This window comes from Coccidioides posadasii, chromosome 1 (genome assembly GCF_018416015.2).
Source record: "Coccidioides posadasii str. Silveira chromosome 1, complete sequence".
Taxonomy (NCBI): Eukaryota; Fungi; Ascomycota; class Eurotiomycetes; order Onygenales; family Onygenaceae; genus Coccidioides; species Coccidioides posadasii.
In genome coordinates, this window is record NC_089407.1 from 3,150,932 (window position 1) to 3,167,332 (window position 16,401).

The window sequence follows — 16,401 nt, forward strand, 5'->3', positions numbered from 1 at the left end:
AGCATGTAAGGATGGTTACCACGGAGGGCAGGTTTACAGAGGCCCATGTCGTCGCACAAATACAGAACGGGGCATGGAAGCCTCTTGGAATAGAGCGAACGAGTTTCCCGAATTTGATATACCTTTGCTAAAAAGGCCAAAGCCGCCGAAGTTCCCCTAAGAACTGGACGGGTGAAATTTGGTTGGATCACATGATAACTAGCTATTTTGCGCGGGAACCTTGATTGCGGACATCCTTGTTAAATATCCTGTGTGGCCTGCGCAATTGTTGCTTGTTTTGCTCTTTGAATCTTTATTTATATTGACAGTCTTTTCAGGTGTCAAAATCACAACAACATTGGTTAACTGCATTTGTGCAAAAGCGCTCCAGAGAAACAAAAATGCTGATCCAAGAGTCACACTATGATGTCAAAACTTCCGCTGCGGGGGAGGGGAGCATGAGTGAGTGTCCTGAGATTTCCACACCCACAACACTTTGTAAATTGAGTATGGCAGTCATAATTGAATTGAGAAGCTGCTGGTGCTATTATCTCGAAACTTCTTGACTGTATTTCAATTAAAGAACAGAAGGAGTGCTGAAAGAGCCATTGTTTGAGAATCGGACCTCGCAGAAAGAAATTGAAATACCACTACGGAGTACGGAGGGGAGCTTTTAAACGTTCAATTTAGGGGACACGGCCTAATAAATTTGACTGCGCTGACTCGTGCCTGGCCCATTGAACAGGAATATATGTGTTTCATCCCACGATTCCCGGATACCCAAAGGCAAAATTTCCTGGCGTGGTTGTGTTCAGCGAAATTTACCAAGGTGCGCGTAATAACCCGTGTATTGCTTAATTATATAGTTAGCTACGCGTCTGGGCTTCCCAAGAGCACCTGCGGAAGAAACCGCGACAACTCTTGGATAATTAGCTCAAGAGCGTGCTGAAACATCCGATGCAGTGACCGGACCTGTCACCCGCTTCGCACGCATGATAGCTGGCCACGGGTATATCTGCGCAGCGCCATCGAGCTACCATGAATTTACCGGTCCAGAGCCACTAAAATACGATGCGACGGATACCGATAAGGGCAATGCATGGAAGATCACCAAAGTGTGCTCCCCCATGGGCCCTGAAACCCGTACCTGCTAACGAGTATTCGGCCATGACGCCTGAACCTGATGTTGTTCTAGAAACTTACAGCTTATGATGAAGACGCAAAGCTCAGTGTCGACTATCTGCTGTCACTCCCCACGTGCAATGGCCGCGTTGGGGCGACTGGAATGTGCCTCGGCGGGCATCTGGCGTACCGCTGCGCGCTGGACGAACGGGTTAAAGCTGCGGTGTGCTTCTTTGCGACTGACATACACAGCAAAACCCTCGGCAAGGGAAAGAATGACGATAGCCTGCAGAGAGCGGGCGATATCGAAGGCGAATTGGTCATGGTAAGCTCATAGGCTTGAGTAGGGATTTATCTAGTTGCCTCAGTAAACCAGATAGGGCCCGAAAAAAATAGGTATGTACGCACATGCTAATACCGCTACTTCTTTTTTAGATCTTTGGTAAAAATGACACACACGTCCCGCCAGCCGGCAGGGACTTGATTCGGCAGACGCTTCATGAGAAAGGAGTCTGCTTCAGCTTTTACGAAGCTGCATGGGCTCAGCGTAAGTAATTCTTTCTCAGTGTTTCCGGCGAACAAGTGCTGCGACAGGCAAAATCTATTCTCCGCTCACCACTCTGCAATAGACGCGTTCATCAGAGACGAGCTAAGCAAGGGCCGGTACGACCCTGCGTTAACAAAAGTTTGCGTCGAGATGATGTTTGAAGTGTTTGGGCGTACTCTCAAGGTTGAGCTTGGAGACAGTGACGGGAAAAGCCTTGAGGTGGAGGATGTCTGCTAGAGAGAGGAGCATGGACCTCCTTCTGGGAGCTATATATATTCTCTTTCCCGCCGGAGTAAGGTTTTGTTGGTTTAACCCCCGGTCTTTATAATACGTATGCGAAGCCAAACCATGGACGAAGGCGAAAGTTTCCATAAGCACATGGAATTTTACCAAGCAACATGGGAAGCCGTGTGTACCTGGCGGCCCAAAAGACAACGGAGAGAGCTTTTTCAGTGGGAATTTCCAAATTTAGTTCAGTTGCCTCTGACTATCGAGTTCTTGTACGGACTAAAAGGTCCATACCCATCAGCGACACACCGCAGCAGAATTTTTGCTTTTTTTGAAGCCTCGAAATTTTGCATCAATGATTCTACAATTTTCATTGTTCCCTGCTGAGAAACTTCAAGATGCAAGCATTCTCCATAGAATGCCATTCACCAGAAGGAGCACAAAGAACGGGCCAAAAGAACAGCCCGTCTCATGTGTGCATGCCGAAACTCGCCGCCATTGTCAACCGGCATTGGCAATGACAATTTCGAGTACAGAGTACATATGTAATTACTCCGTACGTAGAATCCAAATCCTTGGCTGAGGGTGGTAAGAATTGTGTCCATTTTTGTAACTCTGGAGCCTCGACACCGCTGATGCGCTGTTGATTCCAAGGCCGCCATCCCCAGCGACGGCGGATGTTTTGAGTTTCAGGACTGGAAACAAAAAGGCCAACGTTGGCCAGCCATTGGAGGGTACTCCGTAGTGCGCATAAATTGTTTCGTCGATCGACAAATCGGCACATTGGGCGAAACCCCATCTGGTCTCAAGCGGGTGCGTCTTGCAAAAAGCTCCGACAGACGGATCGCGATCCCATGGCATGGCGGGCTGGGAGCTGTGCGCGTTTAGCTGCCAAAGCGGCCAGCCAACCCCACGGAGTGGCCCGCCTGCGCCCAGACGGAACGTGTACGGAGTACAGTACAATGTGTATAACTATACAGACAGGTATGGAGAGTGTATAGTTGTGTCTCGCGTGTGTATCCTTACGGCCAGTGGTGCCAAGACAGTCTCTGGAAAGAAGCGCTGATTAGTCAATTGGCCGACTAGACCCCTGAGCCCCAGACAAGTCCGTAACTTTAATACAGCAGATTACAACAATGTTCACCTGGCTGCGCTAGTCAGTTACACCGTTACGAGCCTAGCCTGACCTGACCTGACCTGACCTGACAAGCCTGCGTGAGCCTCTCGCTTTCACTCTGACCGACTTGCCAGCCCGTCGACCGGTCGCTTTTTCGCCCATCCATCCCCCGACAATTCATCTCCCGGCAGGTCCCTGGCGTCGCTATTCTAGCCGTTGCGGTTATCGGGCAGCCCCGGCTGTTGTTTCTGACACACACACACGCACACGCTCGCTCTCCCTCTCTCGACATCGCTAGCCCGAGTCCATTCGCTGGTCGTTTGCTTTTCCAGCCCCCTCGTCGTCTTCCCCCGGTTTGTTGACCCTGAACGCCGAGGCCGGTCCATCTCAATCAAAGACTTGCATTGCAGATTCTCGTCTGGGGACGGGGAAGGGCTAGAAGCTCGCTGGTACGGGTCATACAAGTGGTAGTCCAATTCGCAACCTGCAAACCGAGTTGTGTAGGCTGCGGTCGGCTCTTTTTTTTGTGGTTCCCGCTCGTCGCCATGGGATCGACTCAGTTTGGCAACTTTCATGTAAAGTCTCTTTCCTGGAAACTGATCAAGGGGTCTTCTGTCTCTTCTATGATATATATATATATATATAGAGAGAGAGAGAGAGAGAGCTGACGCCTTTGCGCTACCTATAGGACTTTTGTCGGGACACGACACTACCAATATGCAACGTACGTCGCTGCCAGATACGGCTCTTGTGTTGCTCGACCGCTTCTGGTTGTTGTTCGGGCTAGAGGCCAACTGACCTCGATAGATACTCGTCAATAATAATCAACCTCCTAATGCGAAGTTTGGTGGATGTCCTCTGACAGGAATTGGCTTAAGCGATGGCAGACATCTTTCCAATCTCGGTACGCCGATGTGTTTGGATGCGTTATTGAGAAATTGTTAGTCCTGACAAGACGCAGGTTCGATCTTATTATGCTTCATTGCGATCCTGATGACCGTGCTTTTGATATGGAAGTCTGAGAAGAAAAAGGCCGCTGTGGGAAGAAGGTGGGGCCACTTGTTGCGGAGGTATATTACCGAATATTTGAAACCTGGTACTGATAGACTCATGCAGGGAAATCCAAATATTTCTCGTCGGGTTTGTCATCATTCAAATATGCGAAATATTCACTGTCGGAGGGTTTCCCCTTGACGATAACGTTCGGAAAGTACGTGCGCCTTTTGCGGATCACCGTGTTGCTTGCAAGGTACTGTGACTTTGTCCCGCACTTACGGCTAACCGCCTTTAGGGATTTACGGCTGTTCACTTGGCTGCCATCTCCGCTACAACATGGATGCTCTTCGTAAACGCGCTGGTCGGGTATCAATTCCTCGACGATGGTACACCGATTTCAATTGGATTGCTGTTGACCTCTGCTGCCGTTCTTTTCATTGGGACTGGTTACATCGCTCTGGACACCGCCTTCAGTTGGACTGGGTATTTTGACCCAAGCCTGTCCGGAGAAAACAGGAACATTGGACTCTATGTCCTTTATCTGCTCTTTCCGCTGATTTGCCTGGTTGGTTTCTTCGTGCTCGAGTCTATCCTTGTACTGAGGATTCTCGGTGAGATGCGACCAATGCGTACGTATTGAGATGCTCCATATTCTCTATTCATTGGTGCTGGCGTATCGCTAACATGGACGTGATAAAAAAATCCTTTAGTGTACCTTTCGGGCGCCGCTTTGCTCTTTGCATTTGGCCAGATATTTGACTTCGCTATTAGCCCCCATCTCTGCCAGGCATCGGATGGCAAGATCAACGGTGCTTTATTCGAGACGCTCTTCACTCTTCTCTCCGTCGGTATGGTTTGGATCTTCTGGAGTAGTATAACAGAAGATGACTGGCCCATGCCTGTATCCACCGGAGGATACAATTAAGCAATATAAAGCAAAAAAAAAAGATAAGGGAAAAAGGAAACATTCGAAAAATGTATCAAAGCTTATTTTATTATATTTTGTTCATCACGCAAATATACCAGAAATCTGGCGGAAATACCCCCTTTGCTCACTCGATAAGATATGTCTTTTTTTGCTTTTTTTAATATTCATTTGGGCTGTTATGATTATTCTTTTTACTTTTCCAACACCCACCCAACCAAACACCACCCTTGGGCTTTCTTTTATAATGTGAATTAGCTGGTTTACGCGATGCATGTCTTTGATGTCATGGGAGCGTGTTAGGAGCCCCCTTTGCTGGGAGGAATTTAATGATGTAATACCTGAAGCTTGTTCCTGTTCCTGTTGCTTTAGTTTTATGTTTTGAGAAGCTTGGGAAGGTTTGTTCCTCTGCCTTTGGGTTCTACTTCAAAAAGCCTCCCAAAGGTGTTCTGCTGAAGCTTTCTGCTGTTCTTAGTGTCTGACATAAGTTCCTATATCTTTGGAGCGTATTGTGATATATAAGGAAGTAAATCGGAATGATGAAAGGTTCACAGAAAGACAGTATGTATACATGTTCTGAACTGGAAAATATTTGATGCATCTTTTCCATCAAACGGCAAGTTTTCTTTGATGTGAAGGTTGGAGAGCAAACCAACACCCACCCTGTTTGGGTAGAAGGTGGAAAGAAAAAAGAGTACTACCACACAAAGGCACAGACCGCTTGAGCTGCTGTACTCCTATGAGGACTCGGGGGGCTGGTCACCGGTAGTACCCTCAACCGTTCTCGTCCCACTCTTCCCAAACACCCCCGTTCCAAACCAATACCGCCAATGCGTCCAAGCCGGCCACATACATACAGCCTCGATATTGTTGCCCACCGGGTCCAGCACAAACGACGCATAGTAAAGCCGTGTATACTGCGGTCTCGGGCCGGGCTTCCCATTACACTTCGCACCGGCTTTCAAAGCCGCATCGTAGAAGGCGTGAACGAGCTCTCGGCCTTTGATGTTTAAAGTACATGTGTCTTTAGTTCAATTCCTTTTTTGCGAGGTAGTTCCGTTCGCAGTGGGAAAGGATGGGGGATAGAGAGAGAGAGAGAGGAAAAAAAAAAAAAAAAAAAAAAAAAGGAAACAGAAGAAGAAAATGGATTGCTGGGAAGACCCACTGTTCGTGCTGAAGGCAACATGTAGGGGTTTCTGCTGCTTCGAATCTTCATCTGCATCTTGATTGTCGTCGGATTTCACTCCGGTGATCCAGAAATCCGGATAGTATACACCCAGGCCGACCACATTGTCCACGGGCCGCATCATCTCCTTGTACCCGAGTGGCTGGAGAGCTGCGAGGTAAAAGGAGACGGTCTCATCGAACTTGTGTTGTGGAACACAGAAGCCCATGTGAGAGAATCCCATGGCTGGAGGCTCCGAAAACCGTTGGGAAGGTCGTTGTCTAAGATATGGTTTGCAGGGAGCAATTAAGGGTATTGGAAGAGAAAGTCAAGGCATCTTCATCTCAAGAAAGGCTGGACAGAAAAGTCCTTCCGTCCCAGTTCTCCTTTTTTGTCTTTTTTTTTTTTTTTTTTTTCCTGATTCCAGGCGGGGTGAAAATACGAAAAGCGTCACGCACTTGGAAATAGGCAGCAGCTGCTTGGCCAATAATGGCCTGTTGCCCCTGTGAGCTCGCCCCGGCGATCGCGAAGGTTTCAGGCGTGCATCTTGGCACTAGGGAGCAGGCGGGGCCCCGGAATGCCGCTGATCAGGGCACTGTGTGACCCCGTTCTCTGGGATGGAGCATCGCGCGGTCCAGGCCGACCGCCTGAACAGTTTGTCTGGGTGAGTACCTGGAATATTTTCCGCCTTACCAAAGCAAACGAAATGAGTAAACTCATCTCCAACACGGGAGTGGCTATTTTGAGATCGTTTGGCTACTGAGAACTGTTTTGAATATTAAGAACAGAAAGGGATCCTTTTTGGGAAGATTGCTTATGGAGCCGTCGTTGGTTTGAACACACTCGTGGGGAGCGGGAACCCTGAGCTGCTGGATCTGTTAGGGAATAATTGAAAGTCACCTTTGGTGGTTGGTCCTTTTTTTGCCTGGGTGGTTCTGTGACAAGGCTCACTGGAGGGCTTCCAACCCATGTTTTCGGAGCTATAGTCTTCCGCGGCCTTTAGTTAATAGGTAGATCCATCTATTCATGCTATTACGGCCACGCGAAGGTCTACTTCCGACTCACTTCACCATCATTTCATCACACTTCCATCAGATATTCTTACCTTCTGCTTGGTATTGTCTCTGAGCCTAGCGTAGTCCGGTAGGCGGCTGTGCCGATTGGCTCCCTCGGTCCCCCTAGATATAAGGCTGAGAACCAAGCACACAATCAGTGGATTGCTCTCCTCCACCTAGACTGTGGAGAAACAGTTGGCCAGGTGCTTGGTTACACAGGGAACGCTCCTTTTCTTCATGATGAATCAGACCATCATGAGGCTAGTCGATATCTTCCTTCAGGGGGCTCCTTTTTGTTTGTCTGAGCAGAAAGGGACTAGGGCTTTCCACATGGATATATAATGGACAACTCTAGATGATCCATCTGGTGCTCTCGGGCCCTCAAACAGCCTAATATATATACCTTTTCTAGCTAGAAGATAGGGACACCTTGGTATCGATTACGAGCCGATGGGAGTAGAACATACGTTCTAATTTCACGGCCTTCGGAAATCAAGCTTACTCAACTCTCCATTGGGAATAATAGCTAGCAAAGATTTTGGGTAAATTCCAAGGTAAGATGTGATATCGGCCTTATAAACTCGGTGGTTACTGTACGGAGACCAAACAAAAAAGCAGTCTCGCCAAACCAGCAACAAGAGGATAGCTCCATTCTCCATCCCTAGAAAGCGAACGAACTCCCCAAACGTATAGACGTCATGATGAGGTGCTTCAACGGATATCATGTCAACATATGTATGTACACAGAAGTGTAAGCAGTGCAAAATACCATGTCAATTTGCAAAATAGACGGCGTGAGCCATAAACGTTTTTCACATGCATCATTTTCGTTCTTTATACAGGGAATCGAACGACCGTCTCAGAGCTCGGGTATCGTTTCCCAGCCTTAAAGTAGAAGCTCAAGATCCTGTACAAAATTGCGATCTTGCCCGCTATTTTATGTAGCTTCTAGATCCGGAATGGTCCAAACCGCAAGTCTTCCCAAAACGGGTCAATGGGATTCCTGGAGCTGGACCAGAGACAAGCTCTCTAATCCCAAAATATCTTGCTTTCAAAATGCCCTCCCGCAATAAAAGAAAAGGCTTCATAGTCGCACTTTCACATCCACGCATGGCAGCGTCCACTCTCTCCGGCCCAAAAGACTCCGCAGCCATTCCAAGCCTATTCCCGTCCATTGTGGGATCTGGTCACCTGCCAAGTCTATGCCCGCACTGGGAGCAACTCGTCTCTTTGCTTCTTCAAATGCTGCAGTGGCTAACGCAGTTGCCGTTGAATTCATCGTTTCCAAGACGTACTGCGTCAAACCTGACGCGGGATCCTGAGTGGCATTGCCAACCGCGGCCGACGCTGGTGTAGCGAACCGAGGAGCGAACCAATCGCTTTTAAAGTCGATGAAGCATCTATCCGACCAGTGACAGGACGATATGAAAAGGATCAAGAGGAGAGCAGAGCAGTAGATACACGGCCGGTGGAGGAGATAGGTCAGGGTCACGAAGGATATTATGAAGAGAGGGCTGGCGTTTGTGGGGATGAAAAGGAGCGGGAGCCAGCTAAATTTCCAGAGTCAGTAGTTTATTTGGGCTGAAATGCATTTTGACCCGGGGGGGTGTTTGGTGGTTAGTTGCAAGCTTTGCGAGCGTAATACCTTCTGAGACAGAACATCGTCACATCAAACGATCTTGGTTGGTTTGGGCAGGGGACGGCGAGGAAACGGGGACTCTGAATGAGCTCGACAAACTGTGTCGTGATGCTGAGTACCTGCGCCCGAGAGTGAAACGACAAAGATCCCCTTACGCAGCTGCCGGCACCTTAAGCATCGGAGGAGGAGGGACAAGGTGGCGGAGAGCGGCGTCGTCTTTGCGGGTGTGACTGCGAGGCTTGCAATGGACTGTTGGGCGGAGAGGCAAAAGTTGCGGGCAAACAAAGCAAACACACGCGCTAGTGAGCTGCACAATAACAGCCTCGCTGCTCTTTATCAACAATCCATCCTTCAACCTGCCTTCACTCATCTCTTTCTTCCCTCCCTCCCCAACCTCACATTCCTGCACTGAAGTTTCTAATCAGCTACCCCTAATTAGAAGTGAATCTGATTTGTTTGTTCGCTGATATTTGATTGTCGCCCGTTTTCCCCTCCCGAAGTCGCCGATCCGGTGACCAAAGGCACCCATGTCTTTCACACAGTCAGAGCTTCAGGCTCTGTTCGCCAACCTTACAGGGAAGCCACAGGCAGCAGGATTATCGCCTGGTAACAGACAGCAAGAGAACCTCGCACATGGCCCGTCCAACTCTCCCGGACACTCTCAACGGCTCCCTCAATATGCTCCGCCCTCGGTTTCATCGCCGCTGTTCAGTCCACCGGTGGCTGGGACCCCTCCCCACCATGGATCTGACATAATTAGTCCCAATGTTTCTACTCCACGGAACGAGCCGAGTGTTCAGACTGTTTCGAACTCGAACCGGACCGCCCAATTGCTCAATTTGCTTAAAGTCAGCAACGCTGCGCCCGGCGGCATCGCGCCTAAAACCCAAGATCTGGCAGGAGAGTCTTCAGGTTTTACCAAACAAGGAGCAGCAAGCTCTGAACAGAACCAAAATGGGCATACTCGAGGCATTTCGGCTTCCGACTTGGTTGCTTCCTTCATGGCCAAGCCCACCCCGGAACGCGTAGCTGTCTCAGGTTCACCGTCCATGAGCCAGAATCAACCCGTCGAAGACGCCCAGGAGATGCTACTACGGTTACTCAATCGGCCTAAGCCCCAGCAAAACCAGTCTCCAGAAGGCCAGCCAGTGGCTTCTCCTCCAGAGCCCATTGAACCCCACGTTCCCGAGAAGGAAGACGTTGGGGTTCGCAAGTCGTCGCCAGTTCGCACGTTCGGAACTCGTGAGAGCCGTGAGACTACTCCGTTCGAACCTCCAAAGCCACAGCCGCCTGTGCAGGGATCGATTTTCAGCTATGTTAACCCGTTCGAGCAGCTCGCTGCGGCGTCGCCACGTCCCCGATCTTCTCAGGCAAATAGAACTGGCTCTGCCCAAGCCGTTCCGGTTACTGATGTGCACAAGGGTAAGGAACGCGAGATGAAACCTTCCAACGGTCTGACGCGGCCTCGCGAAGAGTTTGACTCCCAGTCCAAAGCCGACCAAGCTGGAGGCCAGGGATCTCCTCCTGAAAAGAAACTCAAGACAAAGGAGAGTGTGCCTGAAGCTCTTGGAGGTGTTGCCGAAAAAGTTGATACTGAAGTCAAAGCTGCCCTGGCTGCTTTGGCTCAAACCGTTAACGAAGAACAAGTAACCAAAAAAGTCGAAGATAAGACTGAGGAGCTCCAACAGTCAGCGACCAAGATTGCGAAAGAGGCCGAAAAGGCAGGTGGCGGTGTTCCAGAGGAGCTTGAGAAAGAGCCCACTGGAAACATTCCCGTCAAACCTGTTGATGGAGCTAAGGAAGAAGAAGATCTCGTGGACTCGTGGGAAAATGAAACCGAGCGTGTGGTTCCTGTCTACAGCTTTCCTTTGAAGCCTTTCGTATCCATTACTTGGAAGGGCGTCACTACTGATCCTCTCTCTGTACGGGACGATGGGTTCATGGACATTGCGAGACTTAAAAAGCCATTTGATCAACTTGATCGTTCTCTCACCTCAGCTAATGCGGAGTACATTGTTTACGCTCTTTCGAAGAATGGTGGAATGCGCATTATCCGTCAGGATGATGGCCGTGACAGACAGGTGTTCCGCTCAAGCAATGATCGCATCTTCAATGTTGCCTTGTGCCGCGCGGGGTCAACCCCGCCGGAAGGTAAGGAAGAAGCAGTCTTGGGTATTGGAGTTAGCGGTTCTGTCTATTGGGCGTCTCTTTCCAATGGAGAGGATAATCTGTTTGAGAGGGATGCACTTGACACGCAAAGTTTGATACTTCCGCCCTTCCCTGCGTCTGACGAAAACACGTCTGGCGGCCAGCTGAAAACGCGCGCCAGGCCAAGTTCACGTCACCCCGAATTTTTTGCCATCGGCCGCGGGAAGTCAATCCACGTTGTGTGGCCGAAGGCTGCCATGTCTCCGAAATATGGTGTTTCGGGCGTTGATCGCAAAGTTGATACGGAAAAGTTTTACAAGGAACGAGCTCTAAAAATTTCTACCGGAAAAGCTGGAAAAGACTTTGTATTCAGCGATGATGATACCGTCATTGTTTCTCTTGACAAAACAGGGCGAATGAGGTTCTGGGATATCCACGACATGATTGATGCCAGCCCCGGGGCAAGCAAGCCTGATATTCGTGTGCCGCTTCTTACACTTGTGACTGGAACGCCCAACGAAAAGTCATGGCCTACCTCTGTTCTATTCATTGACAAGTCCCGACCGTACCTTAAGATGTGTGCCATGCGCTATATGCTTGTTGGCTTCAGGCAGAATCACACCCTTCAGTTGTGGGATTTGGGACTGGGAAAGGCTGTGCAGGAAATCAACTTTCCCCATGAGAAAGAATCAGATGCTATCTGCAGTGTTGCTTATCATCCCAGTTCCGGAATCATTGTCGTCGGCCACCCGACCCGTAATTCGATCTACTTTATCCACCTATCTGCACCAAGATACGCCCTTCCACCTATGTCCCAGAGCGCTTATATCCAGTGTGTTGTCGACAAAGACGAGAAGGTATTTGGACCTCAATCCACTGCCTGCATGAGCGGAATTCGCGAGCTCTCATTTGGATCCAGAGGCCAGTTGAGAAGCCTTGAATTGCTTCCCCTGGCAAAATCATTTTCCTCGCAGCGTAGCGTAGAGGATGATACTGGCCTGTTCGAATTGTACGTCATGCATTCTCGTGGCGTCACATGTTTGAATATCAAAAAGGCAGACCTAGGCTGGAGCACCGACAACAAGATCCTCAAGCATGTTAACAGTTTGGAAAACGGTTTGATTGAACTGAAGGATTTGCAGACTTTGTCTTCGCAACCTGACGAACAATCTGTCAGTGGCGAAGCTACATCGTCAGTCATGGGAAATAACAAAGAAGCTGCTAAGAAACCCGAGGTCGTAGCTGAGAAACCTCCATCTTCCCAATCGCCCCGTTCTGAGTCTCCAGCCAAGGAAGGAAAGAAGAAGACGCAACAAGCCACTCCAACAACTGCCTCGTTGGAGCCAGCTTCCTCTGAGAAGCCTGAGAAAAAGAAGAAGAAAAAGGGTGCAGCGGAGAATGGCACCAAGGCAAAAGAGGTTATTGAAGCACCACAAGCACTTGCTAATGGAGACGTTCAGCAAGAAACTGAGCCAGCCAAAGCTGTCAAAACATCCCTGGTTGAGAAATCTCAAGTCGAAAAGCTTCACTTATCTGCGATCGTGCCCATGACAGACACGTCGACTGATGTCTGGGCCAAGGGAATTAACGACGTTAAGGAAGCTTTATCTGCAGAATTCTCTAAATGTCTTAACCATGAGCTTGGAGGGTTTTACGACCGCTTTAGCGAAGACAGACGTTCCCAGGATGACCTGTCAAAAGCGCGGCAGGACGCGATGTTGCGCCTTGTCTCCAGTACTCTGTCCGAGAACGTTGAAAAGAGCCTTGCCCGTATTATCAGTGATAATATTCAGTCAACCGTCGTACCAACTATCAGGAATGTGACAGCTGCATCTTTGGAAAAGAAGGTAGCTGAAGAACTTAGTAAGAATCTTCGTGCGACGATTCCTCAATCTATTAGCAATGTTTTCCCCGACGCCGTTACTCGTTCGTTACAAGCACCGAATACGCTCAAATGTCTATCCGAATTAGTGGCGCCTGCTGTCGTTAAAAGTGTGGAAAGCGAACTTAACAATGCCGTTCGCAACAAGATTATGCCGACAATCAAAAATGAGTTTACGCGTACAGCTGAGAAGTTGGTCACTGATGTCGAGCAAATGCTCGCTTCGAAGATCAACCAGTTTGAGACGCAACGTATGACCGATAGCTTCAAGATTGAGCAGCTTACTACTCAAGTAAACTCTTTAGTTCAAGTGATTTCAACCATGGCGGCGTCTCAGACGAAATTTCAAGGCGAAATCCTAGAAATGAGTCGTCGCTTTGAAGAGATGCAAGTAGCTGCTCAAGAACCGCGTGCTGCTGCTCCTGGACCTGTAGTTGAGGAGCGCCCTTCACCTGAGCTATCCCCTGAGGAAGCAGAATTACGAGAGATCACTCGACTGATGGAAGCTGGTGACTACGAAGAAGCATCAGTAAAAGTAAGTGGACCCTTTCTTGTCACGCGCGACCAGCTTATTAACGATGTTCTAGTGGCTTCAATCTTCCCATCAGGCCGAGCTTTTTGACAACCTCTTCGTCAATTATGGCTCGGACTATCTCACAACTCTTTCGCCACTTCTGTCCCTTTCAGTCAGCGCTGCTGTCACATCTTCCCTTGAGACAAATGTGTCGGCACGTCTTGACTGGCTCAAGCAAGTCTTCCGCACTGTCAATATCCATGTATGTTCTAACCCAGGGCAGTTTATTTGTTTCGGCACATGCTTATGACTCTACACAGGACCCCGACATCGCCCAAGTCGTGCCTCAAATTATGGATGTTCTAATTGGAAGACTCCAGAATCTTTACATGTCTATCGCGCAGCATTCACCACACGATCCTATCCTCCCCAAGATTCCACCCCTCACTCGCTGGGCTCGAGATTTGAAGGAGGCGAACGGCTACTGATAAAGGTGAAAACGATCGATCAGCAAATTCTACTCAAAAAGCCATGCTCGTGATATTCAGAAATGAGAAATGACGGATATATTCTTACACGCGATCGTCCCAGTGGTTTGTTTCTCAGAAGGCTGAATCCTATCGTCTTCGGGTTCATGGATATCTACCCTGATGCCTCTGTATCAACTCATGCCCATGTACCATAATGAAATTGTGCTTTTTACGTTTGGCATTTGTCTCCTGAAGTTTACTGGATGCTCTTGTTTTGTTTTTGCCCCACTCCTCTGCTGCTTGAACCGTATTTTAAGAAAAGGTACGAATTCACTTTTGAGGACATCATTTTAGCTGGCTCAAACAAGCATGATAATATCTTAAAAAAGGGGCGTGGAAAAGTCGAGACGGAGCTTGCATACCCACGGAAACAGGCCTTGCTAGTTATGATTTTATTTTATTTTATTTTATTTCTTTTTTTGGTTCTCGACGAAGATTTGGGACTTGGGGAGATGGAAACGAGACGTCGATGTTGAGGAATGGTGATAATGGACAATTCACTCGTTAGCGGGGCTCGTGATTGACAGGATAGATTGGTAGCGAATACTGAGGGACAACGGAGGCCTTTTTTAAGGCTCTGGAACCTAAATTCTATACTTTTTTTTTTATACATCTCAACATGTAACTCGTCAATTATGTATTCAGCACAAATGCATCGTAACCAAAACGGGGATCTGGCCAAACGGGCCTCCGACTCCTCTCTATACAACACACGCCTCCACCATTTACGTGACCCCCAAAAAAAAAAAAAAAGAAAAATGAGGCAGCCAGTTGTTCTATGCATGAAATCCAAATCCATCACTAGCTCCCCCATGCTCATCCTCATCCTCCACTCCCTCTTCGACGAACTCAAACCCCATAGCCCTCCAATTCAGCTCCCGTCTCCAATGCAGGCCATACCCCCTCTCCGCATCCAACGATGCTAGCTCGCTCCCTCGAGCTCTTCTCCCGACGACAACGGTGCGGAAGCGCGAGAGCAACATGCCCATCGCGCAGCATAGACACGGCTCGTGCGTGACGTAAACGTCGAGAGAGGTGCAGAGGTAGCCGCCGCCGGATGGCGGGGAGAGGTTGGCTGTGTTGAAGAAATGCGATTCGAGTGGCGAGAGAGGCGGGTGGAGGAGGGGTTGGGCTTCAGGAGGAAGGGGTTTTGGATTTTGGGGAGGATCGGGCTGGGGATCGGGCGGGTTCGAGGTGGATGCTGCGGGTGGAATGGTGAGACGTTTATGTGATATCAGGGATATTACGCGCATGAGGGCGTGGTCGGAGGGCTGGCCTTCGCTGTCGGGGTGGTAAGGTTGGTCGTCGCTGTTGTTGTTGTTGTTGGTGGTGGTAGGCTCGTTCGGTGCTGCTGGTGTTGGGCTGCGCTGGTTTGGATCGTGATATCGCGAATCACCGGCCACCGCGACGACGGCTGAGAGTGGTTCGTCCAGGCTGGACTCGAGGATCGCCGGGTCGACCACGACAGCGCCGACTGCTCGACCGCGTCCCGATTGCTCTGCTTCTTCAGCTAACTTTCTGGCGAGAGCGAGGTAGAACCCCGCAGGCGGCTTGATTGAAGCTTGTGTTCGTGACAAAAGCGTGGGAGGCGGCGAATGGGATGCCGGTTGGGCGGCTGGGTTGTATACCGTCGGCCAGTATTTTCGAGACCATTGTTGTGCTTGTTCTAGCGACGTGGGAGGCTGCAAGGGTATCCTCGTGGAGCGTAATTGCACGGCCGAAGATGGCGCTTCTGCACCATCGGACAGTATGGACCCCGTGGACGTAGTGGTGTGAGGAGCGAGTAGAGTTGCTAGCTCTGCGCGATCCGGTAGCGGCGGGGAGATCAGGACATGAATCGTCTTCGCACGGTTCGAGGTCGGTTCGGACAGGCCATTTTCTTCCTGCGGCTGTTTTAAGTGGTCTGGTAGATGTTCGCGCTTCGCGAAGCGTCGGAGGTATGCAAGATTGAGAGACAGATCTCTGGGGAACTTCGAGTCAAGCAGCCTATCGAGCACAGGTTAGTCCGTCGCCAACATCTGCTACTTCTGGAGGTGACGAGAGTCGGTTCGGACTTTACTACTTTATTCGCTGATTTGATGTCTATCTCCGCAACAAAGGCTTCGGCTAGGGTTCGTCAGTCCGTTAGCAAAACGTTGATGCAACCAGGGATGGAAAAGTCCGTCGCTCACCGTCTTCAAGTGTTGGATGGAGCTCTTGGACCGTTGGCAGAGGCACAAGCCGGCCGATGATGGGCTGGATATGTTTCAAACTACCTCCAATTTTGATGGCAGACATCATAGTAGCTGGACAGGTAAAGATGGAAGGTTATCGGGTTGTCGCATGAGAGGGGTCATGACGTGAAGCTGCGACAGGCCAGACAATGTCAGCATGGGAAAGATGATATATTTTTGTGGATACTATTGAATCTAAACAAGCGCAAACTGACCAATTCTCAGTCTTGTCGAAATAAAATGTTGTTGTTCCTTGGATTGCTGTAATGACGCTGCTTTGGCAGGCCTTCTGGCGAAAGAACTTGCGCAGGGAAAAAAAAAAGAAAAGGCTCAAGCCCTAA

At 49.4% G+C, this 16,401-nt stretch overlaps 6 protein-coding genes across 7 annotated transcripts; 3 read left to right on the forward strand and 3 right to left on the reverse strand.

Moving 5' to 3' along the window:
• The first annotated feature begins 291 nt into the window (after positions 1-291).
• Positions 292-2,183, forward strand: D8B26_000890 (uncharacterized protein). The gene is made up of 5 exons (XM_066123377.1): positions 292-441; positions 725-1,094; positions 1,175-1,426; positions 1,537-1,648; positions 1,731-2,183. Exons 2-5 carry the CDS (start codon positions 972-974, stop codon positions 1,883-1,885), a joined length of 642 nt encoding a protein of 213 aa, XP_065979451.1. The 5' UTR covers positions 292-441; positions 725-971; the 3' UTR covers positions 1,886-2,183.
• Positions 2,184-3,126: 943 nt separating this feature from the next.
• D8B26_000891 (uncharacterized protein) lies at positions 3,127-5,132 on the forward strand. Of its 2 annotated transcripts, XM_066123378.1 has the most exons (7): positions 3,127-3,568; positions 3,682-3,717; positions 3,801-3,897; positions 3,955-4,042; positions 4,110-4,203; positions 4,285-4,618; positions 4,700-5,132. In XM_066123378.1, exons 1-7 carry the CDS (start codon positions 3,539-3,541, stop codon positions 4,912-4,914), a joined length of 894 nt encoding a protein of 297 aa, XP_065979452.1. In that variant the 5' UTR covers positions 3,127-3,538; the 3' UTR covers positions 4,915-5,132. The 2 variants fall into 2 exon arrangements, with proteins under 2 accessions (XP_065979452.1, XP_065979453.1); XM_066123379.1 differs by having other exon boundaries at positions 3,127-3,717.
• A 349-nt stretch (positions 5,133-5,481) lies between these two features.
• On the reverse strand, positions 5,482-6,495 carry D8B26_000892 (uncharacterized protein). The gene is made up of 2 exons (XM_003070920.2): positions 6,080-6,495; positions 5,482-5,914 (listed from the first exon to the last, which is right to left on the reverse strand). The coding sequence occupies exons 1-2, from the start codon at positions 6,321-6,323 to the stop codon at positions 5,652-5,654; spliced, it is 507 nt and encodes a 168-aa protein (XP_003070966.1). The 5' UTR covers positions 6,324-6,495; the 3' UTR covers positions 5,482-5,651.
• Positions 6,496-8,218: 1,723 nt separating this feature from the next.
• D8B26_000893 (uncharacterized protein) lies at positions 8,219-8,951 on the reverse strand (the record flags this gene model as incomplete). Its single annotated transcript, XM_066123380.1, has 2 exons — positions 8,219-8,684; positions 8,929-8,951. 2 exons carry the CDS (start codon positions 8,949-8,951, stop codon positions 8,219-8,221), a joined length of 489 nt encoding a protein of 162 aa, XP_065979454.1.
• Positions 8,952-9,141: 190 nt separating this feature from the next.
• Positions 9,142-13,918, forward strand: D8B26_000894 (uncharacterized protein). The gene is made up of 3 exons (XM_003070919.2): positions 9,142-13,338; positions 13,391-13,579; positions 13,638-13,918. Exons 1-3 carry the CDS (start codon positions 9,301-9,303, stop codon positions 13,803-13,805), a joined length of 4,395 nt encoding a protein of 1,464 aa, XP_003070965.2. The 5' UTR covers positions 9,142-9,300; the 3' UTR covers positions 13,806-13,918.
• Positions 13,919-13,936: 18 nt separating this feature from the next.
• Positions 13,937-16,317, reverse strand: TAD3 (tRNA-specific adenosine deaminase subunit tad3). The gene is made up of 5 exons (XM_003070918.2): positions 16,276-16,317; positions 16,019-16,192; positions 15,902-15,953; positions 14,021-15,833; positions 13,937-13,964 (listed from the first exon to the last, which is right to left on the reverse strand). The coding sequence occupies exons 2-4, from the start codon at positions 16,125-16,127 to the stop codon at positions 14,624-14,626; spliced, it is 1,371 nt and encodes a 456-aa protein (XP_003070964.1). The 5' UTR covers positions 16,128-16,192; positions 16,276-16,317; the 3' UTR covers positions 13,937-13,964; positions 14,021-14,623.
• Between the last annotated feature and the right edge of the window lie 84 nt (positions 16,318-16,401).

What these genes read in the sequence shown, in the direction of transcription:
- TAD3 (XM_003070918.2), bottom strand. Translation starts at nt 16,127, where the DNA reads ATGATGTCTGCCATCAAAATTGGAGGTAGTTTGAAACATATCCAGCCC. An exon ending in CCATCCAACACTTGAAGACG is followed by an intron (nt 15,954 to 16,018) that starts GTGAGCGACGGA and finishes GACGAACCCTAG; the next exon opens with CCGAAGCCTTTGTTGCGGAG. An exon ending in TCAGCGAATAAAGTAGTAAA is followed by an intron (nt 15,834 to 15,901) that starts GTCCGAACCGAC and finishes TGTGCTCGATAG; the next exon opens with GCTGCTTGACTCGAAGTTCC.
- D8B26_000894 (XM_003070919.2), top strand. Translation starts at nt 9,301, where the DNA reads ATGTCTTTCACACAGTCAGAGCTTCAGGCTCTGTTCGCCAACCTTACA. An exon ending in ACGAAGAAGCATCAGTAAAA is followed by an intron (nt 13,339 to 13,390) that starts GTAAGTGGACCC and finishes ACGATGTTCTAG; the next exon opens with TGGCTTCAATCTTCCCATCA. An exon ending in TCCGCACTGTCAATATCCAT is followed by an intron (nt 13,580 to 13,637) that starts GTATGTTCTAAC and finishes GACTCTACACAG; the next exon opens with GACCCCGACATCGCCCAAGT.
- D8B26_000891 (XM_066123378.1), top strand. Translation starts at nt 3,539, where the DNA reads ATGGGATCGACTCAGTTTGGCAACTTTCAT. An exon ending in CGACACTACCAATATGCAAC is followed by an intron (nt 3,718 to 3,800) that starts GTACGTCGCTGC and finishes TGACCTCGATAG; the next exon opens with ATACTCGTCAATAATAATCA. An exon ending in TTGACGATAACGTTCGGAAA is followed by an intron (nt 4,204 to 4,284) that starts GTACGTGCGCCT and finishes AACCGCCTTTAG; the next exon opens with GGATTTACGGCTGTTCACTT.
- D8B26_000892 (XM_003070920.2), bottom strand. Translation starts at nt 6,323, where the DNA reads ATGGGATTCTCTCACATGGGCTTCTGTGTTCCACAACACAAGTTCGAT. An exon ending in TGTTGCCTTCAGCACGAACA is followed by an intron (nt 5,915 to 6,079) that starts GTGGGTCTTCCC and finishes TAAACATCAAAG; the next exon opens with GCCGAGAGCTCGTTCACGCC.
- D8B26_000890 (XM_066123377.1), top strand. Translation starts at nt 972, where the DNA reads ATGATAGCTGGCCACGGGTATATCTGCGCAGCGCCATCGAGCTACCAT. An exon ending in ATGCATGGAAGATCACCAAA is followed by an intron (nt 1,095 to 1,174) that starts GTGTGCTCCCCC and finishes ATGTTGTTCTAG; the next exon opens with AAACTTACAGCTTATGATGA. An exon ending in TCGAAGGCGAATTGGTCATG is followed by an intron (nt 1,427 to 1,536) that starts GTAAGCTCATAG and finishes CTTCTTTTTTAG; the next exon opens with ATCTTTGGTAAAAATGACAC.